The sequence below is a fragment of the Cicer arietinum genome, chromosome 2, assembly GCF_000331145.2.
Source record: "Cicer arietinum cultivar CDC Frontier isolate Library 1 chromosome 2, Cicar.CDCFrontier_v2.0, whole genome shotgun sequence".
In the NCBI taxonomy this organism is placed as follows: Eukaryota; Viridiplantae; Streptophyta; class Magnoliopsida; order Fabales; family Fabaceae; genus Cicer; species Cicer arietinum.
The window spans coordinates 4,113,018-4,135,131 of NC_021161.2; the positions used below are offsets into that span (position 1 = coordinate 4,113,018).

Consider the following 22,114-nt stretch of genomic DNA (forward strand, 5'->3'; position numbering starts at 1 on the left):
TGATATATAATTATTTTCATTTTTAAAATATTGCTTGAAATTATTCCTTTGCTCCTGTATTTGGAACAACAAATAAACAAATGTGTGGGAACTATCAGCAAAGAAAAAAAAGTTAAGTCAATAAGAATACATATTTAACTGGATTTTGGGTTGTCTTTGATTGAATAAATAAATTAAGATCTTAATTACATCCACACATGTCTATTGACAATGATTTTAGAATTTTTTTTGAGAAACTACAAGAATTGTTATGTATTGATTACGATAAATGTTGAAGGTAGGTAGATACTATGATGGAGAAAGTACAATAATTGTTATGTTTATATTTATTTATTTGTTTAACCTTGGTGTTCTCATGGCATAAAATTTTAGTAATTCAGAGTTCGATCGAGAGCGATCAAGAAGTAAATAAAGTTTAACTAAAAATTGTTTTAGTTAGGATTTAAATTTGATTTTCTCAAAAAATTCGTTAATTGAAACTCATTAATCACTCGAGTCTAACTAAAAGATTTGAAAATGAAATCGATATATTAAAGTTTCAAATCTGAGAGATTTTAAATGTACTACTATGTGAGGTTTCAAATGTGTTCACAATGGCGTTGATTATGGTGAGTAAATACTATTTTGCTATATAGAGTTTATATATTAATTTTGTTTTTCAACTGTTAATTAATACTTAGTATTATTAATAATTTATTAAAAGTGAATATTTTCAAAATTGGTGAATGGTGATCTCCTTATCACTCTACTTTCTAGTTCATAATATTTTATTTGTACTAATATATTTCAACATCATTCAATAATATGTTGTCACCTCGCTATAAAGTTTAAAAACACATTACTTATCATAATTATTAAGCACTGTATAAGTCAAAAACTTGCTAGTAAGTTAAATTCTATAAAGAACATAATCATTTTCAAATTGAAATAAAATATTGATTCTTATTTGAATATTATTATATTAAATGCCATTTTTAGAGTATGGTATTGGTTTTCCTTTTATGGTTTTATTTGTTTTGTTAATAAAGCTTAAATTAAAGAATAAATACGTAGTATAAACTAAGGGATTTAATAAATGTTTTGTCAGTGTATTCAATTACTTTAGTGTTTTCAATGATAAATAATTTCATTTTCAGTAAATGCTTTTTTATATTTTACTAAGTACATAGGACGTTTCTTGGACAATCGCTAGAAAAAAAATACATTAATATACAATTTTTTTACAATATCTTTTTTAATATATTTTTTTACGCTAAAAATCTATTAGACAAATAGTAATCATGTGAGACTAAATCCGAAATTTTGATTGAGTTATTTTTTTTTATATATCTAACATTTCATTCATTCTTAGTCGGGACTAACCACTTACGAATTTCAGTATTATAGATCTCACAATTGAATTCCAATTATAGATGTTTGATTTTTACGAAAACTACCTCTAAAGTCATTCCTATGAATAGTTGTGATGTGTAAAACTTTTTATAATGTACACAACAGTTAAACTTTATGTATATATTATAGTAACAACAAATTAACTTTCTTAATTTTTATAATCAATTCTTAAATTTTTGTAATAATAAATTATAAGCTTAATTGCAATTTTGATTCCCCCATTTTAGCTGAATCACGAAAATAGTCTCTCTATTTTATTTCTTCTCAGTTTTAGTCTTTCATACAAAATTTTGATCCTAAATTTGATGAAGTGTCATTTTTTTGTACTTATTTAAGCCACACTATGCCTCAAAATCTTGTGCAACAATTGTACATGAAATATATGATCATAAATTGTATGATGTGACTTAAAAAAAATAACATTTCATCAAGTTTTTTATCAAAATTCTGTTTGGGGACCAAAACTGGGGAGAAATAAAATGGGGGGACTACTTTCGTGATTCAGCTAGAATAGGGAAATCAAAACTGCAATTAAGCCTAAATTATAATAGAATAATTATAAACAAATTAAGATATCATTAAATAAAGTGGTCGATTAAACTATTTGTTAAATATATTAATCTTTATATAAATCTTTTATAGAAATATAAATTTTGTTATCAAACTAATAAAATCAAGAGTAAGGTATTGGAGAATATAGATTAAATAGAGGATGAGAGAAAAGAGAAAAAGAGTGAACTAATAATATTTTTATCTTATTGTATATTTTCTATTTCAATGTGAACCATATTTATAAATTGACATTCAATAATGGACCTAGAGGGTCTAATATTCATAACACTCCTCTTGAATGTCCATCAAGGGAATGTTCCATTAAAACTTTACTAGAAAAAACCTAATAGAAAAAAATCTAGTGAAGAAAAAATAGTACATTGTCCTTTGTTTTAGAAACTGCCTCATTAAAAAAGTTACGAAAAATTCTATGGGACAAAACCACACTGAAGAAAAAAAGAGTGCATAACACATTTATTTCTCTTTCTCATGCAGACAATTATCTCTAAGATGACGAATTGGACGCTGAGGAATCATTTGTACTTGTTGATAAAAAATTTCACTTAATGGTGACTTGTAGATATATTTATTCTATCTTTTTTAGATTAACCTTCTATAAAAAAATGACAATATTCCCTTAGAAACGTTTCAATAATTTTTTCTAGAAAAAAAATCCACAAATCTCTTGTATTTGTTGAATCACAAATTTCAACTAAAATACATTTTTGACTTGTTTTGGGTAGTGCTAAAACTTCCTCATCATTGATGATATTTTTGTTGTGGTTTGTTTCACATATCTCCATAAAATGGTTGTTCTTCCTCATATAAGTAAATAGTTTCATTTTTGATATTAACGTTTTATTGCACTACTATACGATACTTCAGGACAAGTAGAAATCATCATTTCTCCAAACTCTAAAATGACAATATTGACAATTGGTGATCTTAAAATAATCAACGTGTACAACTGATTTTATTTGCTCATGTAGAATCATTTTAGGACTTTTGTTATATAAGTTTCATAATTCACCAAAATATTCTTCAAATACTCATTTTGTAATTCAAACAAATTTTTTCTTTGCTTGATATTCATCTCAAACTAGTTATTTAAACAATATGATTTCAAATGATGTCATTTTCATACCCTCATTTAAATAATATTCACACACAAATATTACAAAATGTCCATCTAGATTATTTGAGCACATAATCAAAAATTTGAATTGTATGTTTCATGAAAACTAAATCCTTTAAGGAGTTTGTGAGCCACACAAATTTGTTGTAACACATTTTTCATATAAATTGAGTCTTTCATGGCTATTAAACTTAATCAAATATAAAAAATTCTTGAATTTACTTTACGTGAATATATCTCTTCAAAATCAATGTTAGACTTTTACCAATACTATTGAAGATATGTACTTCATCATTCTTATTTTCTTTTCGTGAGAAAATCAGACATATCTAATAAGCTTCACATCTTCAACATGTGCAACTAATTGCAAATCCAATTTTTTTTTCTCTTTGCAAAGCGAGCTTAATTTCACTCCAAATGCTTTATTCTATTTTCAAATAATTTTTTGGTCTTTAATATTTAATAAATTTTAGTTCATGATCCTCACTATCATTATCACATATAGCACTACATTATATGCAAAAAAAAAAAAAAAAACAATGATGAATTACTTTCGGTTCCCTCATATTCAATTCATGACATAGTTTATTGAGATCTCTTTATTTTTACAAGTTTCAAGTACTTGATAAGTTCTTTTGGAATTGAAAATCAATTATGTCAAATTACTCTTTTGGAATCTTCATATCCTCACTTGGGTCCTTTTTTTTTTTTAATTTCTTTTCTTATTTGAGGATTTTTATCATTGAAACTGTCTAGTCTCCCACGCTTCACGTGCAATTGAAACTCATTTACAACATGGATATCTATTTTGATATGAGCATTAACAATTGATGTTAGTCTTGCTTAACTTTGCAAATAAATTATGCTTTGACCTTCAGGTTCACATTGTTTTGTATAAGGATTAATATAAGATAATAATCTATTTCAAGTAATTCATTTGAACTTTTGTTTCACATTTTCAGCTACATATTCTCTCCTTCTAATGTTGGAAAAAATAATTCATCAATTGATAATAAGCCTAATGGGATATAAACAAATCTCCAATTATTTGTTCACGATACTTTATAATAGATGGAGATTCATATCAAATATGCTTTTCCAATATTCTTATAGGACTCATCTTAGTGTATATTTTGGAGCAATTAGAATATACACAACACATCCAAAAATTCACTAAGTAATGAATATTATGATTTTAACCTAAATTTTAATTATAAATTAAAAGGATGACTTACATATAGTAACTTGTTGACTTGATGTGAATCAATATCTCAACAGATATGATTGCATATTCCCAAAGTAGAATCTAGAAGTTATGATTTCATAAGCATTGGTCATACAATTAACTATAGACATCTAAAGATTGAATCTCATTATTATTTTTTTGTATGAACATATGCTAAAAGATATTCAATAAACACACAATTAACTTCAAATGCTTTATGTAAACTTTAGAAAATGAGCTCTTAGTCAAATTAGTTGAGATAACAATCTCACAAACTTCAGATTATGAGTTGCAATAAACATACATGTGACAATTTCATTGATACATATATTTAAATCATAAAATATCTAACTAGTTCATATGATCATGATCGATGTATTGACTCACAAATATCACCTTATACATAGTCTAGAAATATGAGAGACTTATTTCCTTAAATTATCAATTTCCTTTGAGAACACAAATACACAAAATTATCGCCTTATTTCCTTACATTAAAGAAACTTTTGACTCTTCAATACATACCCATAAAAAATTTTAACTATTTTTTTTGCATAGTAATAGATATGGGATGACTCAACCGGTCTTGCCAACAGCAAACTTTAATATGATTTATAAACTTCAGGTTTACAAATATATGTGTTTCAAATGTTCTAATTATTTTGAATCAATAATAAACCGTCATATGTTTGTAAAACTTTGATTTCTAAATAAAAATATATAATAAATTTTTTCTAAAGACATGATTTACCTTATGCATTCTTATACATATATAAATAGTTCTCCAATGACAAAATATATATAGATTACATACAAACATTTCTAAGCATCCATGACAAGAATATAATAATAGAATTAACAAAATATTCTTGAAATGATTACATTTAAAATTTATTTGGTATGGTTTATTCTAAAATTAAAATATCAAATGAGTTGATTATGGAATAAAATTAAATTCTTGAATGACACATTAATAAGAAAGTTTCACAAAATTTGAGACAAAGAATTATGAGATTATAGTGTCTAAAATTATAATTTAATCTCATATAAATTAGTTAAAATACTTACATTTGTTCAAACACACAAGTATATTACACTTTCATATGGAATTCATCGATTATAATTTTTTTTTATCACTATCATATGGAATTCATCAATTATAATTTTTTTTATCACTTTCATATGAAATTTATCTATACCACATAAATAACAATTTCTACTTTATCAATTACCATAATCACAATAATGATTATACAAAAAATAACATGTACAGTTCACTTCGAAGAATAAAATTCAATCATGCGATTTTTTACATTTTCAATCAATAATTTCTGTTTTGTTCAACGACAATTTGTGATCAATTTTTTCAAATATTCTTAAAAATATATTTTCAAATTTATTAATTGAAGAGCATATTTGACTGATATATAAATATACATATTGTCTCTTATATTTCCTTTCTCATAAAATTAATACTAACAACTAATAGATATTCTAGACTTAATCACAAATCTTCTTAAACGATGTTCAAGAACTCAATCACAAATCTTCTTAAACGATATCCAAGAAAATTACACTTTGTGAGATTTTACAAGAATGCTTGATTTTGAATTATTGGTTTTTCAAGAACTATACAAATAAAATCATCAGCAAAATATTGGAGAATAAATATAGTTTGCATTAATAATAAAGTTCAATTGCAACCATATTTTAAGAGATTTTTATAACCGTATCAAGATTACAAAACCGCAACTACAAGTGAAAATTATTATTTTAATCTCTACCAACCCCCTCGGATTAACAAATGTACAATATCATAAATTATTATATTAGTAGTGAAGAGATTGTCATTGAATTTGCACTATATAATTGATGTCTCAAGCATCAAATATCCATTCATACATAAACTCTAGCAAAATTATACTCATTTGCATAATAATCATACAAAGTCATTGAATCATAAAAAAAAAATATGATGGTGATTCTCACAATCCTTTTGGTTATCCTTGTTACTCTATTTATTAAAGTTTGTTATGACACAATTTCATGTTATTGGCTCAATCCATTACGCATCAAGAAGATTATGGAGAAGCAAGGTGTGTTTGGCCCAAAACCACGTTTTCTAATAGGCAACCTTAATGACATATCCTCTTTTGTTTCAAAAGCTACTTGTGAAGATATGAAAACCATCAACCATGACATTGTTGGTCGCCTTTTGCCTCATTTTGTTGCTTGGTCCAACCAATACGGTATGAAAATAAATAAATATGTATAATAATTCATTATTTTACGTATTTACTTTTTTTTCAAGGTTTTAAATTACGGCTCACAATTCTTGAAATTACCATAAATTAAGGCTAAATGTTCTTGATGTGATCGCAATGGACTCAACAACTCTCTCTTGTAATTTTGTTAGTTTCTTTCTTCTTTTTTTATTTTTATATATTTGTATTAGATGCAGTCAAAACGTTATATAGTCACTACAGTCAACAAATCAAAGTTGTTAATTAAATCAAATCATACTATTTATAGTTTTGATATTGGATAAGATAAGACATAACGAAGTATTTATAAGTGATAAATAATAGTCACTATATAAATAGGTTGTGTGGGAATTCGGTAGGATCCAATTTAAATCCCAAAGTAATCTCCTCTAAAACATTAATATTTAAATTGAGAGTTTTTTTTGGTATGTAAATTTAAGTATATAGAATAAATTTTAATTAGATAAGAAGATAAATAAATAATGGGAAATTAAGATTGGTTATAATAATTATTTATAAAGATGAAGTATGAAATTAGATGGGGCCATAGAAAGGGATAATAATGATTTAAGATGGTACAATTTGTAGGAAAGAGATTCATATATTGGAATGGAATAGAGGGAAGGATGTGCCTAACAGAAATAGGATTAATAAAAGAGTTTCTATCAAAGTGTAGTACAATATCTGGAAAATCATGGCAACAACAACAAGGGTCCAAACATTTTATTGGGAAAGGTTTGTTGATGACAAATGGTGAAGATTGGTACCACCAACGTCACCTTGTTTCCCCTGCATTCATGGGAGAAAGACTTAAGGTATGATTAATTGGTAATTAATGGTTGGAGAGTATTTATTAAAAATATGATTGGTAATTTATTTTAAAAAATAAATATATATATATAGAGCTATGGTGGACACATGGTGGAATGCACTAAGGAAATGGTTGAATCATTGGAAAATGCAATATTGGAAAGTGGTAAAAATGAAGTGGAGATTGGAGAGTATTTCACTAAACTCACTGCAGATATTATCTCAAGAACTGAATTTGGTACAAACTACAAAAAGGGAAACCAAATATTCAATCTCCTCACACAATTACAATCTCTTTGTGCTCAATCAACTCGCAAACTTTGTCTTCCTGGAAGCAGGTCTGTCCCTTTATCATTTCAATCATTTTTTATTTTTATAAAATTTTAATTTTTTTTTTATTTAACTGTAAAAATATATATATATATATATATATATATATATATATATATATATATATTCGATTCTTATACAATTATTTTATAAATTATTTAGTCTTTGGTGGAATGAAATATCATTTCACTTTTGAACTTTTGAATGATATTTTGTAAACGTGTTTAAAATATTATTAAAATTTTATTTATACATAATTTAGAATTTTTTAATTTGACATGAATTAAATATAAATTATTTTTAAATGTTACATGTTCAAAATAAAAATCCTTAAAATATAAATTTAGAAATCAAATTTTGAACTCATTTTTGTAAAAAAACTTTTTATAATATTATAAAGATGTTACAAAAAATATTTGAAATCATTTGTTGATGTTTTAACAAAGACTAAAAATGTTTGTTTAATGATTGTGTAGAGACTAAAAAATTCACTTTTTTTACAGAACTAAATAAAGTTCTATAAAAATTAAAAACGTATTTAACAGTAATTTAATTTCTCTTCCTTTCTCTTATGAATAAATGTCTGTGTGTGGTTCAATATATTAGACTTTTATATTAAAATTTAATTATATTATAAAATACGATATATTTGAGGTTTTAAAAAATTGTCAACGAGTATGTTGTAACCGTAATTGCAATTGTATCGATTATTTGTGTTGTTTATTATTGAATTATTTTAGTTTTTCTCCCACTTAAAAATAGTGACTTGGCTCCACTAAATTGAAACCCGGATTATATAAAAGAGTTTTTCTCCTAAGACTTAATTGCCTCCATTAACTCTTAACTCGAAGTATATAAAGAGTTTCTCTCTTATAAATTTAAAAAAGAAATATTCTACAACTCTTTTAAAATATAAAAACACGTAGTAGATACTTATAATTTGTAAATATTAAAGTGTCTTCATTTTTGTAGACATAATTTGTAATAATTTAATGAAGGATGAAATTTAAATTTAAATATTTTTTACAAAGAAAAAATTGATGTATTTTATTTTTGGTATAATGGAGGGAAGTTGATGTATTTTTATATATAAATATTTATGTATATTATGTTCCCCCCACCAGCCAAAATTAATGTATATTAATTGGATGTAACATAGGACATTTGATTTAACGTTTGATGCTTATTACAAGTATATTAGAACAAAAACATAAAATTAAAGTAACATAATTTCTTTTGTTTTATTTAAATAGATGACTTCAACACAAATTTAATTTTTCTTTTTTAGTTTTTTTTTTTTTTGTGATTTCGTCGTCTGAGTATGATGCTTTTGATTTTTATCTTGGTGTCATGTTCGTTTTGGTTCATATTGACAGAATAATTTTGATCGATAATATATTTCAATCAATGATTTTGTTGTCGTCAACGTTGCACATATAGATATGGAGACATAAATATTTTAAACACTTGAATTTCATCATAATTGTAGTCAGTTTTCGGTTTATGCTATTAATTTAGGTGATGTGAGTTTGTTCTCAAATTTATCCTTTTTTGTTTTTAATAAATTTTAATTTGTATTGCATCGATCTATCCTACAATTTGAATCAATAATGATCGTTTCTTTTAGTAACATGCAAACATAAAATTAAATAAGTGATATATATATTAACTATTTAATTCATGAACACTATTAATGTAAAGATTTTTTACACTATCAGTCAATCACAACCATTAGATCAATATAAATATTTAATTTTTATAAAATTTATCTATAAAATTATCTTTGTGAATGATTATGATGTACTTACAGTATAATTTTTTTTTTTACATTGAATTGCAGTTAAACTCATATTTTAATTAAATCAATGCTTAAAAAAAATGAAAAATGTATTATGTCTGTTCTCATGTCAAACACCACCTTAATATATCAATTCATTTATGATTTAATTTATTATGTAGGTTTTTTCCTAGTACTTACAATAGAGAGATTAAGTCATTGAAGATGGAAGTGGAGAGACTCTTGATGGAAATAATACAAAGTAGAAAGGATTGTGTGGAGATGGGAAGAAGCAATTCTTATGGAAATGATTTGTTGGGTATGCTATTAGATGAGATCCAAAAGAGTGGTACCTTAAACCTTCAACTTGTTATGGATGAATGCAAAACATTCTTTTTTGCTGGACATGAAACAATTGCACTCTTACTCACATGGACAGCTATGTTGTTAGCAAGCAATCCAATTTGGCAAGACAAAGTGAGAATTGAGGTCAAAGAACTCTTCAATCAAGGGGTACCTTCTATTGATCAACTCTCCAAACTCAATGTGGTTAGTAAAAATTACTCTTTCTGTTTTACCTTATGACTTAATTACATTCTTCAATACTATTTGTTATCGTAATTAATTAATTGGTGCAAATTATTTATCGATTTTGTTAATGACTTATATCAACAAAAAAATCTGACTGACAACCTTCAATGAGAATCATCTTACAATTACGTTTTTTCATCTACTCGAGCTCAATTAAAGAATCTAAATGAAGTTTAACTTGCACCAAGGCAATGTTGATAATCTTTCAATACATAATTAATTAATAACTTAATAGGTTTTCTTGAAATTGGAAAGAAAAAAAATAGAACCTACCAAATAGTTTAAAAATTTATAATTTTATTCAAATATTCTTACAAATTATCTTGAAAAAAATATTAATTTTAAATATCAAATAAATAATTATAAAAAATAATATAAGCTATTTCATACAAATGTTTAATCATATATTTTAGTGTATTAAATGCTTCTATAGGTGTTTTAACCAGAGTAATATCATAATGTGATAAGATGATAAAAAAATTGACTCAATAATAAAATATTATTGAATTTTTTATGTAAAGGTTATTTATATTATGAGTGTATAGTTGTTAATTTATTGTATATCTTTCAAGAACTAATTTATTAAAAAAAATTAGAAGATCAAAGTAGTCTGAGATGGAACCTAATAATGAGCAGTTTGATATAGCTTTTATTGTTACTTGTGTTTTTTTTAAGAGAAACTTTTTTCAATAGGTTTCATAGTTTTTAATTTTATTTTTTATTCCTTTCTCTCAACTATCTTTTTTCTTGACAATATTTTTTCTCTCTCAACTATCTTTTAATGGTTTTATAGTTTTTTATTTTATTTTTTACTCTGTCTTGTCAACTATCTTTTTCTTGACAAGATATTCTCTTCCACTTAAGAGCCTTTCTATGTGAAAAGGTAGTTTTAATCAAATAATTACAACCGTTGATTAAGATACAATTTATGAAAATTGTCTGTAAAATATTATAAAATTTTATCACCAAAAAAATTAATTATAAAAATTTAACCCTTGTTTTTTTTATTTATAAATTTTGTCTATTTTTTACGTATATAATTAAAATTAATTTTTCATCTCTTATATATGATATTATTTCGTAAAAAAATACATATATAGTCTCATTAATAAGTTAGATTTTAGAAGAAAAAATTCAAAATTATTCTTTTATTTTAGGCCAAACGTGTGATTCATATCATTATGGTCGATGTATGATCATTTCAGTTTTGCATATTTATAATCTATACACTTTTTTTTTTCTTCTTTAACAATATTTATTTAGAGTTTTTGAAGAACCAAAATTGAATAATAAAAAGTAATCGTATTATTGTTTAATCATATATGTAATAAAAAAGATACTTAATACTTATACTTATTTCTACATTCCTTGAAGAAAAAAAAACCTAGCAGCTTATAGATCTTAAGCATTTTAGTTGAGGCTCGAACTTTTGAAGAGACAATCAATAATAATATAGTTTAATAACATTGATATGATGACTTTATAAACAAAGTAAACATAGTTGATTTAAGTATATCAATAATATTTGCATTCATGAGCACCTTTTTTCAATAGTATTTGAAAGGGGTGTCTTACTTTTAGAGAGCCCAAATGCTCAAAAGTTAAATATTAATTAATTCATGCTTGAATTTTACAGTAAGGCTACAGCCATACTTCTAGAAGAAAAAAAATATTAAAATTGACACTTACATATCTTTTATTACTCTTGAGATTATTATATTATATTTCACTTTATTTTATATTAATATTTTTAAATAAATTTATGTAATTTTTCAAAAGTAAAAAATTATTATTTTTTATATAAAGAATTCTTAGACACCTCTTTGTGGCTCTAGACATTTTTTTTTTTATTATTCTTGGAGGAGATTTGAAAAATCATAATGAGAAAAATATGAATGGGTCATTTTCTACTCATGACATGGTTTTTTGGCTACTCACTTCATTCAATTTTTTATTTCTTCTATTCTAGAGTTGAGAAGGCCCAATAGAAAATTTGGTTGAACTAAATTGTGAAGTACTAATAATTATTTTTAGTAGAATTGATTTTTCAAAAGATGGTCAAAGAATTAACATTTCCTTAGTGTATCATTAATAAGTTAGAATTAACAATTCTTGAGTTGGAACAATGAAAGAGAACTAATCAGAAGGTCTACTATTTAAATTTTGAAAACTTAGTCAACTAATTTTTTAACATACTAACATTTATCTAAAAAAAATATAAAATTAACACGATGTATGTTCGATTTTAATAGAAAATATTAATGTGCTATTGTTTTTTCATTAATATTTAAAATAAAAATGCTAACAAGTGCCTTTAAAGTGCTTGTTAATAATATAAATATACAAAAAATTTATTATAAGTGTACTGGAAGTTATTATTATTTTTAATTTCTTAGAATGACCTAAAATAAAATTACTAATATATGGTTTGATGTTGCAGTTGCATATGGTAATCAATGAGTCATTGAGGCTATATCCTCCAGCAACATTGCTCCCTAGAATGGCCTTTCAAGACATTGTACTAGGTGACCTTTATATTCCTAAAGGATTATCAATTTGGATTCCAGTGTTGGCTATTCATCATAGTGAAGAATTATGGGGTAAAGATGCAAATGAATTCAATCCTCAAAGATTTGCTTCAAAATCATTCATGTCAGGTTGTTTCATACCATTTGCTTTTGGCCCAAGAAATTGTGTTGGACAATCATTTGCAATTATGGAAGCTAAGATTATATTGACAATGTTGATATCTAAGTTTAGATTCAACATTTCAGAGAATTATAAGCATGCACCAATCACTGTCCTCACAATTAAGCCTAAATATGGTGTTCAAATTTGTTTGAAGGCCTTAGATATATAATAAATACCATCAATTTTTGAACTATTGAGACTAGAGTTCTTTCATAAGGGAATTTTGCTTAGCATTTTATGGTCTTTGTCAATCCTTCTTTTAGACAACACTTTAAATATGTTTAAAAAATTGTTCTTAGAAACCACAAATAGTGCAACTCAGGGAGACATGTGGGAGAAAAAGAGTAACACATCAGATGACATGTAATCATCAACGTCAGCAAGTTAACAATCAACTTAACGTTATTGACTAAACTGACAGACGATTAGATTAGTCAGAGACTATAGTTTGGATTTTTAACTGAGTCAAAGACTAAAGTGAAATTGCTCTGCACATTCAGGGACCAAAATAGTGTGGTTTATCCATCTTTTTTTATAAACTATGAAGTATTTGTCATTGTTTAGTAGTGTTTAACCTTCGTCAGGAAATATATTAGATTCTCAAGGTAGATTCTCCCCTCTCAACCAGAGTTTCTCGTTATGCAAATTTTTTTGAGTCAAATATCCATATGCAAAAGTTAGACTCATCCAACCATAAATTTGTCAATGTTTTGACTTTTATCGGATTTTAACTTTCAGTAATATAAAACATATTATCAAATTTTAGTTTTCAATAGTGTATTTGGGACAAAGAAACAAACATGGGAGGCGGATGAACAATCATTGTATTCATTGTATGAGAATATATGACTTTTGTAATTGTGTGATCTCTAGATAATCTTTATGGGCCCATAAAGAGCCTAAATGCCATTACATGGGTTATAGGAGATCTTTTTCATCACTCTAATACACTAAAGGATATATATAATATTTGATTGTAACAAGGGCCCATAAATAGCCCAAATTGCTCAACACTAGACGATAATGATTTAATTATAATTTATTCATTTGATTATATTTCTCTATATTCAGTTGATTCATACAAGTTGTCTACTTTCAAAGTTGAAATATATATGTCAACTTGTATGTGACATGACTAATGGTTGTAGGGTAATTCCACCATCCCAAGATTCTGCTTCTCCCACTAACTACCTAGTTTTTTCATTCTTTTATTCAAACCGTCATTTACTTCTTACATGCACGCTTTGAAATTGAAATCTAACACAAATGACTAGTATACATTTTCAACACAAAAATAGTTGCACAAGTTTTTTTAAAAATAAAAATTAGAGTCCAAAAGTATCTTATGATATAGTTGTCATCTCAACTATTACTTATTATTTTACACAGTCTTAATAAATTTATTATTTAACTAATATAAAAAAATAGTCATTACTTAAATTTATTATTTAACTAATATAAAAAAATGATCATTACTCTTTACCACTTATAAATACTTTATCTGACTAGCATTGACTCTCTACCATTTATAAAGACTTTATCAGACTAACATTATCTCATGTGGAATCTAACTCATCCTCACAAAATCAACTTTTATATTGAAGATTATCTACTATTTATAAATATTTTATCTTATTAAATGTGAGACTCTTAACATTAGTATAACTAACTATTGTACTTAACTTATATAATTAACTAATAAATGTCTAATATTCTCTCTCAAATTTAAATGTATACACTCTACTTTTAACTTGAAAATTACAACAACAACAACAAAAATAAATATTAAAAGTAGATCAACAAATAATATGAAAATATTGGAAATACACAATGTTTTTTTCGTAAAAGACATAGTTTGAATAATATGAAAACTCTTGACCGATAGGATCTTCCTTGATAAAATGTGAGATAGTCTTAGTGATAAGCCAATCATGTTTTTTTTTTTTGCATACATGAACATGATTTTAAGCTAGTATAAAAAAATAGTGTAAATTCACTTTTACATATATGCAAATAGACATTAAAATCCAAAATTATATTTTTCATCAATTCATGTTCATGCAACAATCACTTAGAGTTACAAGTACATTCATAAGTTTTGAGACATACTAACTGTTTGTGGACGCAAAATTTTGCACTAACTTCCATATATTTCAATTTCATAGACATAAAAGGAAAATTTTGATGTAGTTTGTCATATATTCTATTTATTAACTATTGATATATTCTATTTATCATAAATACAAAATAAAAAATAATTATTGTGAGTGGTGTATGTAAGATCCATAATTTTAAAGTACACTTTATGTATTTTAGTGTATTTTTGGTATTGAACTCGGAGTCTTTTTAGCCAAAGTTATTAATATTTTGGAGTTTATATGACCAAAAAGATATTTTGATGCCGATTAAAATTACTCGTCGATAAATAAATTAAATTAAGTACGGTGAATCCTCTACGAAGAATTTAATTCAAGGGAGTTTGTTAAAAATGTCTCGCAATTGCTAAAAGTTGTTTATGTCAATTGAGTTGCGACGAGAGTGGATATTTTAACAAAAGTGGTTTGGAGAGGTTATGGGCGAAATGGTAAATTTAATAAATATCTAAATATTTTGAGATATTTGTTAATTATATTCAATATATATATATATATATATATAATGATTAATTGTTTGGATGGAGAAAGAAAGAAAAGAGAAAGAGAAGAAAAGGAAAGAGAAAGAGAAAGAGAGGAAAAGTAAAAAGGAAAGAAAAAGAAAATAAAGAAAACAGAAGTTATCCTTCTTCCTCTGCCTCGCGTGAAACCCATTCCTTCTTCTTCCTTCTACCTCCATTTTCGCTGATTCCTTTTGTTCAAGAGTAGAAACCCAAGGATTGTGGGTGAGTAAGAACAAATTTTCAACTTCTTCCTTCTTCCCGGATTCAAAAACGGAGTTATGGATTTCAAAACCGTCAAACACAAACCTCCCCGTTTCATCTAGATCTAAGCTTCGTTTCGCGAAGAGATAGAAGGGAAAGTTGCTCACTACCACGCTACGGTGCTAGAGAACCAACTTTGGAAGCGGCGTTGCGAGCGGAGATTTTACCGGATTTACTCGCGGTACCGTAATCGCACGTTAAAGCTAACGTGAAGGTAAGGGCTCCTTCCAACCTTTTAGTTTGCATTTAGGGACTTATCTGTGGTTGTGTGGAAAATAATTTTGTTAGGGTGAGAGACTACACCCTGGTAAATTGTGTTTGTCCGTGAGAGACTGCACAGGTGTTTGTCCGTGAGAGACTACACCCTGGTAAATTGTGTTTGTCCGTGAGAGACTGCACAGGTGTTTGTCCGTGAGAGACTACACCCTGGTAAATTGTGTTTGTCCGTGAGAGACTGCACAGGTGTTTGTCCGTGAGAGACTACACCCTGGTAAATTGTGTTTGTCCGTGAGAGACTGCACAGGTGTTTGTCCGTGAGAGACTACACCCTGGTAAATTGTGTTTGTCCGTGAGAGACTGCACAGGTGTTTGTCCGTGAGAGACTACACCCTGGTAAATTGTGTTTGTCCGTGAGAGACTGCACAGGTGTTTGTCCGTGAGAGACTACACCCTGGTAAATTGTGTTTGTCCGTGAGAGACTGCACAGGTGTTTGTCCGTGAGAGACTACACCCTGGTAAATTGTGTTTGTCCGTGAGAGACTGCACAGGTGTTTGTCCGTGAGAGACTACACCCTGGTAAATTGTGTTTGTCCGTGAGAGACTGCACAGGTGTTTGTCCGTGAGAGACTACACCCTGGTAAATTGTGTTTGTCCGTGAGAGACTGCACAGGTGTTTGTCCGTGAGAGACTACACCGTGGTAAATTGTGTTTGTCCGTTAGAGACTGCACAGGTGTTTGTCCGTGAGAGACTACACCGTGGTAAATTGTGTTTGTCCGTTAGAGACTGCACAGGTGTTTGTCCGTGAGAGACTACACCCTGGTAAATTGTGTTTGTCCGTGAGAGACTGCACAGGTGTATGTCCGTGAGAGGCTGCACCCTGGTAAATTGTGTTTGTCCGTGAGAGACTGCACAGGTGTTTGTCCGTGAGAGACTACACCCCGGTAAATTGTGTTTGTCCGTGAGAGACTGCACAGGTGTTTGTCCGTGAGAGACTACACCTTGGTAAATTGTGTTTGTCCGTGAGAGACTGCACATGTGTTTGTCCATGAGAGACTACACCCTGGTAAATTGTGTTTGTCCGTGAGAGACTGCACCCTGGTAAATTGTGTTTGTCCGTGAGAGACTACACCCTGGTAAATTGTGTTTGTCCGTGAGAGACTGCACAGGTGTTTGTCCGTGAGAGACTGCACCCTGGTAAATTGTGTTTGTCCGTGAGAGACTGCACAGGTGTTTGTCCGTGAGAAACTGTACGTTTAGGATTTACGCCTCTCGCGGATGGTTTTGTTTGGAATTGTGTGATAGCATGTTTGATTGCAAAACTATTTCGAAGCTCATGATGTTGTAGTGATTGTGTTATAAGTGCTAAGTGTTATGTTTTGTTTGGAATTGTGTGATAGCATGTTTGATTGCAAAACTATTTCGAAGCTCATGATGTTGTAGTGATTGTGTTATAAGTGCTAAGTGTTATGTGTTGGAATTGTGTGTGAATGTGATTGAGTTAGTTTATGTATTTTTAGAAAAATATGCAGGGAAATCGATTTGATTGGTTACAGGAACTCAGCTATTTTGACAAAATCGATGTGTCAATCGATTTTGTAATATGTTTCTTAAAACCATTTACGAAATCGATTGGCCAATCGATTGTTATGTTTCTTGTTTTCTTGAATCTTGAAAAGATAGTGAACCAATCGATTTCCCAATCGATTGATGTAGACCCAGAATACAGATTTCACTGAAAACCTTTACAAAAATCGATTTCCCAATCGATTTGCTCAGTAGAAATTTTTATTCTGAGTCATACAATCGATTGCCCAAATTGATTCATCAATAGATTGGTCGGTTGACTCGTTACTTGATTGATTAAAAACCTTATTTGATTTCATTTTACTTGGCAAATATTATATGGACGTTTAGCATATGGAAAACTCTTTTAAGGTTCATGCTAAGTTGAAAAGTTATTTTGTGCATCTAAAAACATAAATGTTATGTGTTAATTGTTAATTTCGGTTGGTGATCCTTTACAACTATTGTGGAAATCTGGGCTTTGCCCTCATATGAGAGCCAGGACGATCCTACCGGTACGTACCCTACGGATGGGAATGTGGATGAGAATGCTTGACTGGAGCTATGTTAGGAGGATCTTAGGGGGCGCGTGGAGATCACTCACGGCGTTTAGTTGTTTTGGAGAATGATCAGATTAGGTTGACATAGAGGAAACTGACGTCTTTCTTTTGAATTGTATTTATTTTAAAATGAAAGACTGTACCTATACTAATATTGTCAGCTTGACATGTTATTTTCGATGCGTTACATGTACCACTTTTTGATGTGTAAATATTTTGAATTCATATTTTGAGAAACTTTTCCGCTGCTTGTAAATTATAATGACTCAATTATTTATCCAAATGTATTACCTTATTTAATTCTCTGATTTATTTTAATTTTTTTTTAAAAAAAATACACTATCGCTTTGAAAATCGTAGTGTTACAGTGTACATATTAATATATTTATTATTGACATAAATGTAAAGAAATATTATTAATTGAGAATCACTAGTATAATTAAAAAAAAAATCCAATTAATATCGCCTTTAAAAGTTTAAAGTAACAATTATGTTAAAATAATTCATCAGAGATTATTAAATGAGTAGAAAAAAGAAATCTCCCAACTCAAAAGAAAATCCACATATAGCTCTTTTCATTTAATAAAAAACTTTAAAGTTTATTAAACACTTAAAAAAAAAATTAATATTTACCTCATTTTAATATCATAAACAAATATTGAATCTAATATTTATTTTCTTACCATAAATTAAAATTGTATTTTACTTATTTTCCTTCATAGAGACTTAGTAAAGATATTAAATCTCTCTGTATAGTAAAATACTTTATTTAAAATTTGTACATCCCGCATTCAAAAAGGTTAACTCCAACAAAAAAAAAAATTAGAGAAAATATATATTAAAAAAAAAAAAAACATAATTAACAACTTTTTTCCTTTCTACATCGAAACTTCTCATATCATCTAGACATCTACAAATATAGAAGCCGATTAAATAAAAAACAACACAAGCCGTTCAAGCCACAAGCTCAAGCCCAAGTTCAACCTTACACGAGACACCCCAATCTTTCAACTCAATTTTTCTCTTCTTTATGGGAACCACATGTTCCTCACGTGAAACCGGTTCTATTCCAAGCCTCAACTCCAAACCAACCTCATCGGTCACATTTTCGTCGGCTCGGTCACTCATCTTAGGTTTAGACTCCGGTTCGTTGTGAAAAAGGATCGAAGTTTCAACCGAAACCCCACTCTCATTATCCTTACAATGATAGCTCAACAACGACTCAGACTCATTCTTCTCCTCAACCAAACCGGACCCGGTTTTCTTGCTTGCCTTTGGCTTCATGGTTCGTTTAAACCGGGACCGAGTCTTGGCTTGCTGAGTCTCCTTCAAGTTATCGTCCTTAGCCACATGGCGTATGTCGTATGCCATTAACGGTGGGGCCCGCTCATTTGCTGCGGCTTCTGAAGTTATTGGCTTGATCGGCTCGCCCTTTAAAACAGAGTCAACGGCGGCTTGACAGAGCTGCCAGCTACCTGACCATAAAAAACCAACTGACCCATAAATCGGGTTCGCGATTCTCCCACAAGCTTCATATAGCAATGAACGAAAAATTGCTGAAAAAAAATAAACAAAAATCAATATAAATTTAGCTACTATTGCCATCACGAGTAAAAATAATTAATTTTTTTTATTATAGTGACTATTAGTTTTTCATAGCAAAATTATTTCTAAAGTTTTCAACAAAAACATACATAAAAATAAGTTTTCAACAATAACAATTAACTTTCCTAAAAAAAAATAATAACAATTACCGTTTTAATACCAACAATTAACAAATAACCAGCACATTAATGTTTAATTACCAAACTGTTTACTACTAAGGGAATAATATAAACATAACATCATTTACAAAACCATTAAAATAGAGATTTAGTGTCTGTTGAGTAAAAACTAAAAGAATTTGTGTTTGTTTTAAATTTCCTCCTTTTTTTCATAAGTGATAAAAAGAAAAGAATTTAAAAAAAAATAGAACACTAAGAAATAAATGATTAGATCTTAAATTTGCTATTATAGAAATGATGCAACCTCAAACACGATAAAAACAAAAATTATGATGTGGTTACTTAAATTGCAACCATACAATAAACTTTTGTTCAAAACATAAATTAATAGATAAAAAGTCTAGAAAATGAAGTGGAATATGATTAATTAATTACCTGGACGAAGATTTTGAGGGCCAGAATTGATAAGATTGATGAGACCAGCACGACCATAGAACTTAGCAAGAAAAACAGTTGCATTAGCTTGTGATTGAGGACACTTGATCCACTCCAAACATGGTCTTATAATACAATCTTCACTACACCCTTTTCTTAAAACCCTACATCCATTACAACTCATTCGCATTTTGATTCAACCCTTTTCTTTTTCGCCTCAATTTTATTAAAAAATTCAAATTTATCTAAAAATATAAGAATAAATAGTATGAAGAGTTTTTTTATAGAGAAGGATTGTGATTGTGAAAGTGAAGAGGCAATTATATATAGTTGTTGGGAATTTTCGGCGCTGTTGGATTTTTTTTTTCACTTGTTTAAGGAAACGCAGTTGTTTCTTAAAAATTGTTTTTTACTAGAAAATTTTATATATATAAAAACAATGATTTTTATTTTTCCACCTTCAAGAAGGTTGGAAGTTCGAACCACTTCCTAGTTTTAAGCGAAGCTTTATGAGACTTGTATTCCATTTGTGTGGGGACAACGTCACCTATTCTCGCTTAGGCGCGTGCGTTATACTCGCTATTTCAGGGAGGTTGCGTCATTGGCGTGGAATAACTTCATGATGCCACATTCAGATGCACCATTCGTATATTAAAACTATGATGAGCTGCCAATTTAAATTTTATAAATTTTTGGAAGCTGCCCATGGCCAGATTTCGTGATTTAGGTTCAAATGCTAGATTTAATTGGAATTTACAATAATATTTAATTAAAAAAATCAAATTAATAAATTATTTTTTGTTTTATTTTAAGTGTTTTATTTTTAATTTTTATTTATTTAAATTTTTTTATTATTTTACAATACTAATATAATTTAGTTATTTTTCTACTGATATATTCTTATTTATTATATTTTAACTCATGAAACATTTAAACTAACTACTATTACAAAAGATATTTTAGTAAATGAAACTAATTTTATAATTAAAATTAACAAAATTAATAATTTTCTTAAAAATCATACATAACTCTAATCAGACAATTAAAATGAGGTGCAATGGGTAATGATTATTTTTATGAACCAAAAAACTATTTTTCGACTTTTCTATTTTATAAATGATCATTTAATATGAAAAAGTATAATTTAATTTATGTTTAATTGTAGTTTTAACTCCTCTATTTTCACAAATTAACGGAATTAGTTTCCTATTTTAAAATCCGACAATTTTGATCTCTTATTTAGATTTTTGAACTAAAAGAATGGTGACATATTATAAATGATGTGATATACAATCTCATGATATATAACTATCTAAACGCATTAATTATTCACGTGTCATTAATTAAATTATAAAAATAAATAATTTTTTATGTTGAAATTAAGATTTTTATTACAATTTCATAGGTGTTACATCACTATTTTTTAGTTAAAGTTTTTATGATATATAATTTAAAGTATGTCATATCACTATTTTTTTAGTTAAAAAATCATAATGAGTAATCAAAATTGTCGGATTTTAAAAATAAATGAATCAATTTTGTGAATTGGTGAAAATAGACGGACTAAAATTATAATTAAGCCTATTGTTTATAAGTTTATACTAATTTTTTTTACATTGTATCATAAAAAATATTCAATATTCACTATTATGGATAATAAAAATTAAAAATAAAATAAAATTTATTTTTTTGGTATTTTTGATAAATAATACTTAATTATTATAATATTTTAAATTATAAATTACTCCTATAAAAAAAAAACTCATAAAACTATTAATTTAAATATACTAATATGTGTCGTATTGACGCATGTACAGTAGAATTTCTCCAAAAATTGGCTACCTCCATCCCATTAAATTCATTTGATTTTTCACATAAATATTTATTCTTTTTTTAAAACTATATCATCCAATTATTAAAAAAGAAAA

General features: G+C 27.6%; 2 protein-coding genes across 3 annotated transcripts; one reads left to right on the plus strand and one right to left on the minus strand.

Moving 5' to 3' along the window:
* The first annotated feature begins 6,217 nt into the window (after window positions 1–6,217).
* Window positions 6,218–13,679, plus strand: LOC101508345 (cytokinin hydroxylase). The gene is made up of 5 exons (XM_004516618.4): window positions 6,218–6,553; window positions 7,157–7,383; window positions 7,472–7,716; window positions 9,668–10,034; window positions 12,517–13,679. The coding sequence occupies exons 1-5, from the start codon at window positions 6,277–6,279 to the stop codon at window positions 12,934–12,936; spliced, it is 1,536 nt and encodes a 511-aa protein (XP_004516675.1). The 5' UTR covers window positions 6,218–6,276; the 3' UTR covers window positions 12,937–13,679.
* A 5,170-nt stretch (window positions 13,680–18,849) lies between these two features.
* Window positions 18,850–20,497, minus strand: LOC101508034 (LOB domain-containing protein 41-like). Of its 2 annotated transcripts, none has more exons than XM_027331288.2 (2): window positions 20,187–20,497; window positions 18,850–19,502 (listed from the first exon to the last, which is right to left on the minus strand). In XM_027331288.2, the coding sequence occupies exons 1-2, from the start codon at window positions 20,374–20,376 to the stop codon at window positions 18,982–18,984; spliced, it is 711 nt and encodes a 236-aa protein (XP_027187089.1). In that variant the 5' UTR covers window positions 20,377–20,497; the 3' UTR covers window positions 18,850–18,981. The 2 variants fall into 2 exon arrangements, with proteins under 2 accessions (XP_027187089.1, XP_004516674.1); XM_004516617.4 differs by having other exon boundaries at window positions 18,850–19,583; window positions 20,187–20,490.
* Window positions 20,498–22,114: the final 1,617 nt, after the last annotated feature.

Excerpts from the sequence above, each read along its gene's own strand:
- LOC101508034 (XM_004516617.4), bottom strand. The coding sequence starts at position 20,376 with ATGCGAATGAGTTGTAATGGATGTAGGGTTTTAAGAAAAGGGTGTAGT. Across the intron at positions 19,584-20,186 it reads CCCTCAAAATCTTCGTCCAG|CAATTTTTCGTTCATTGCTA; the intron begins GTAATTAATTAA and ends ATTTTTTTTCAG.
- LOC101508345 (XM_004516618.4), top strand. The coding sequence starts at position 6,277 with ATGATGGTGATTCTCACAATCCTTTTGGTTATCCTTGTTACTCTATTT. Across the intron at positions 7,717-9,667 it reads CTTTGTCTTCCTGGAAGCAG|GTTTTTTCCTAGTACTTACA; the intron begins GTCTGTCCCTTT and ends TTTATTATGTAG. Across the intron at positions 10,035-12,516 it reads AACTCTCCAAACTCAATGTG|TTGCATATGGTAATCAATGA; the intron begins GTTAGTAAAAAT and ends TTGATGTTGCAG.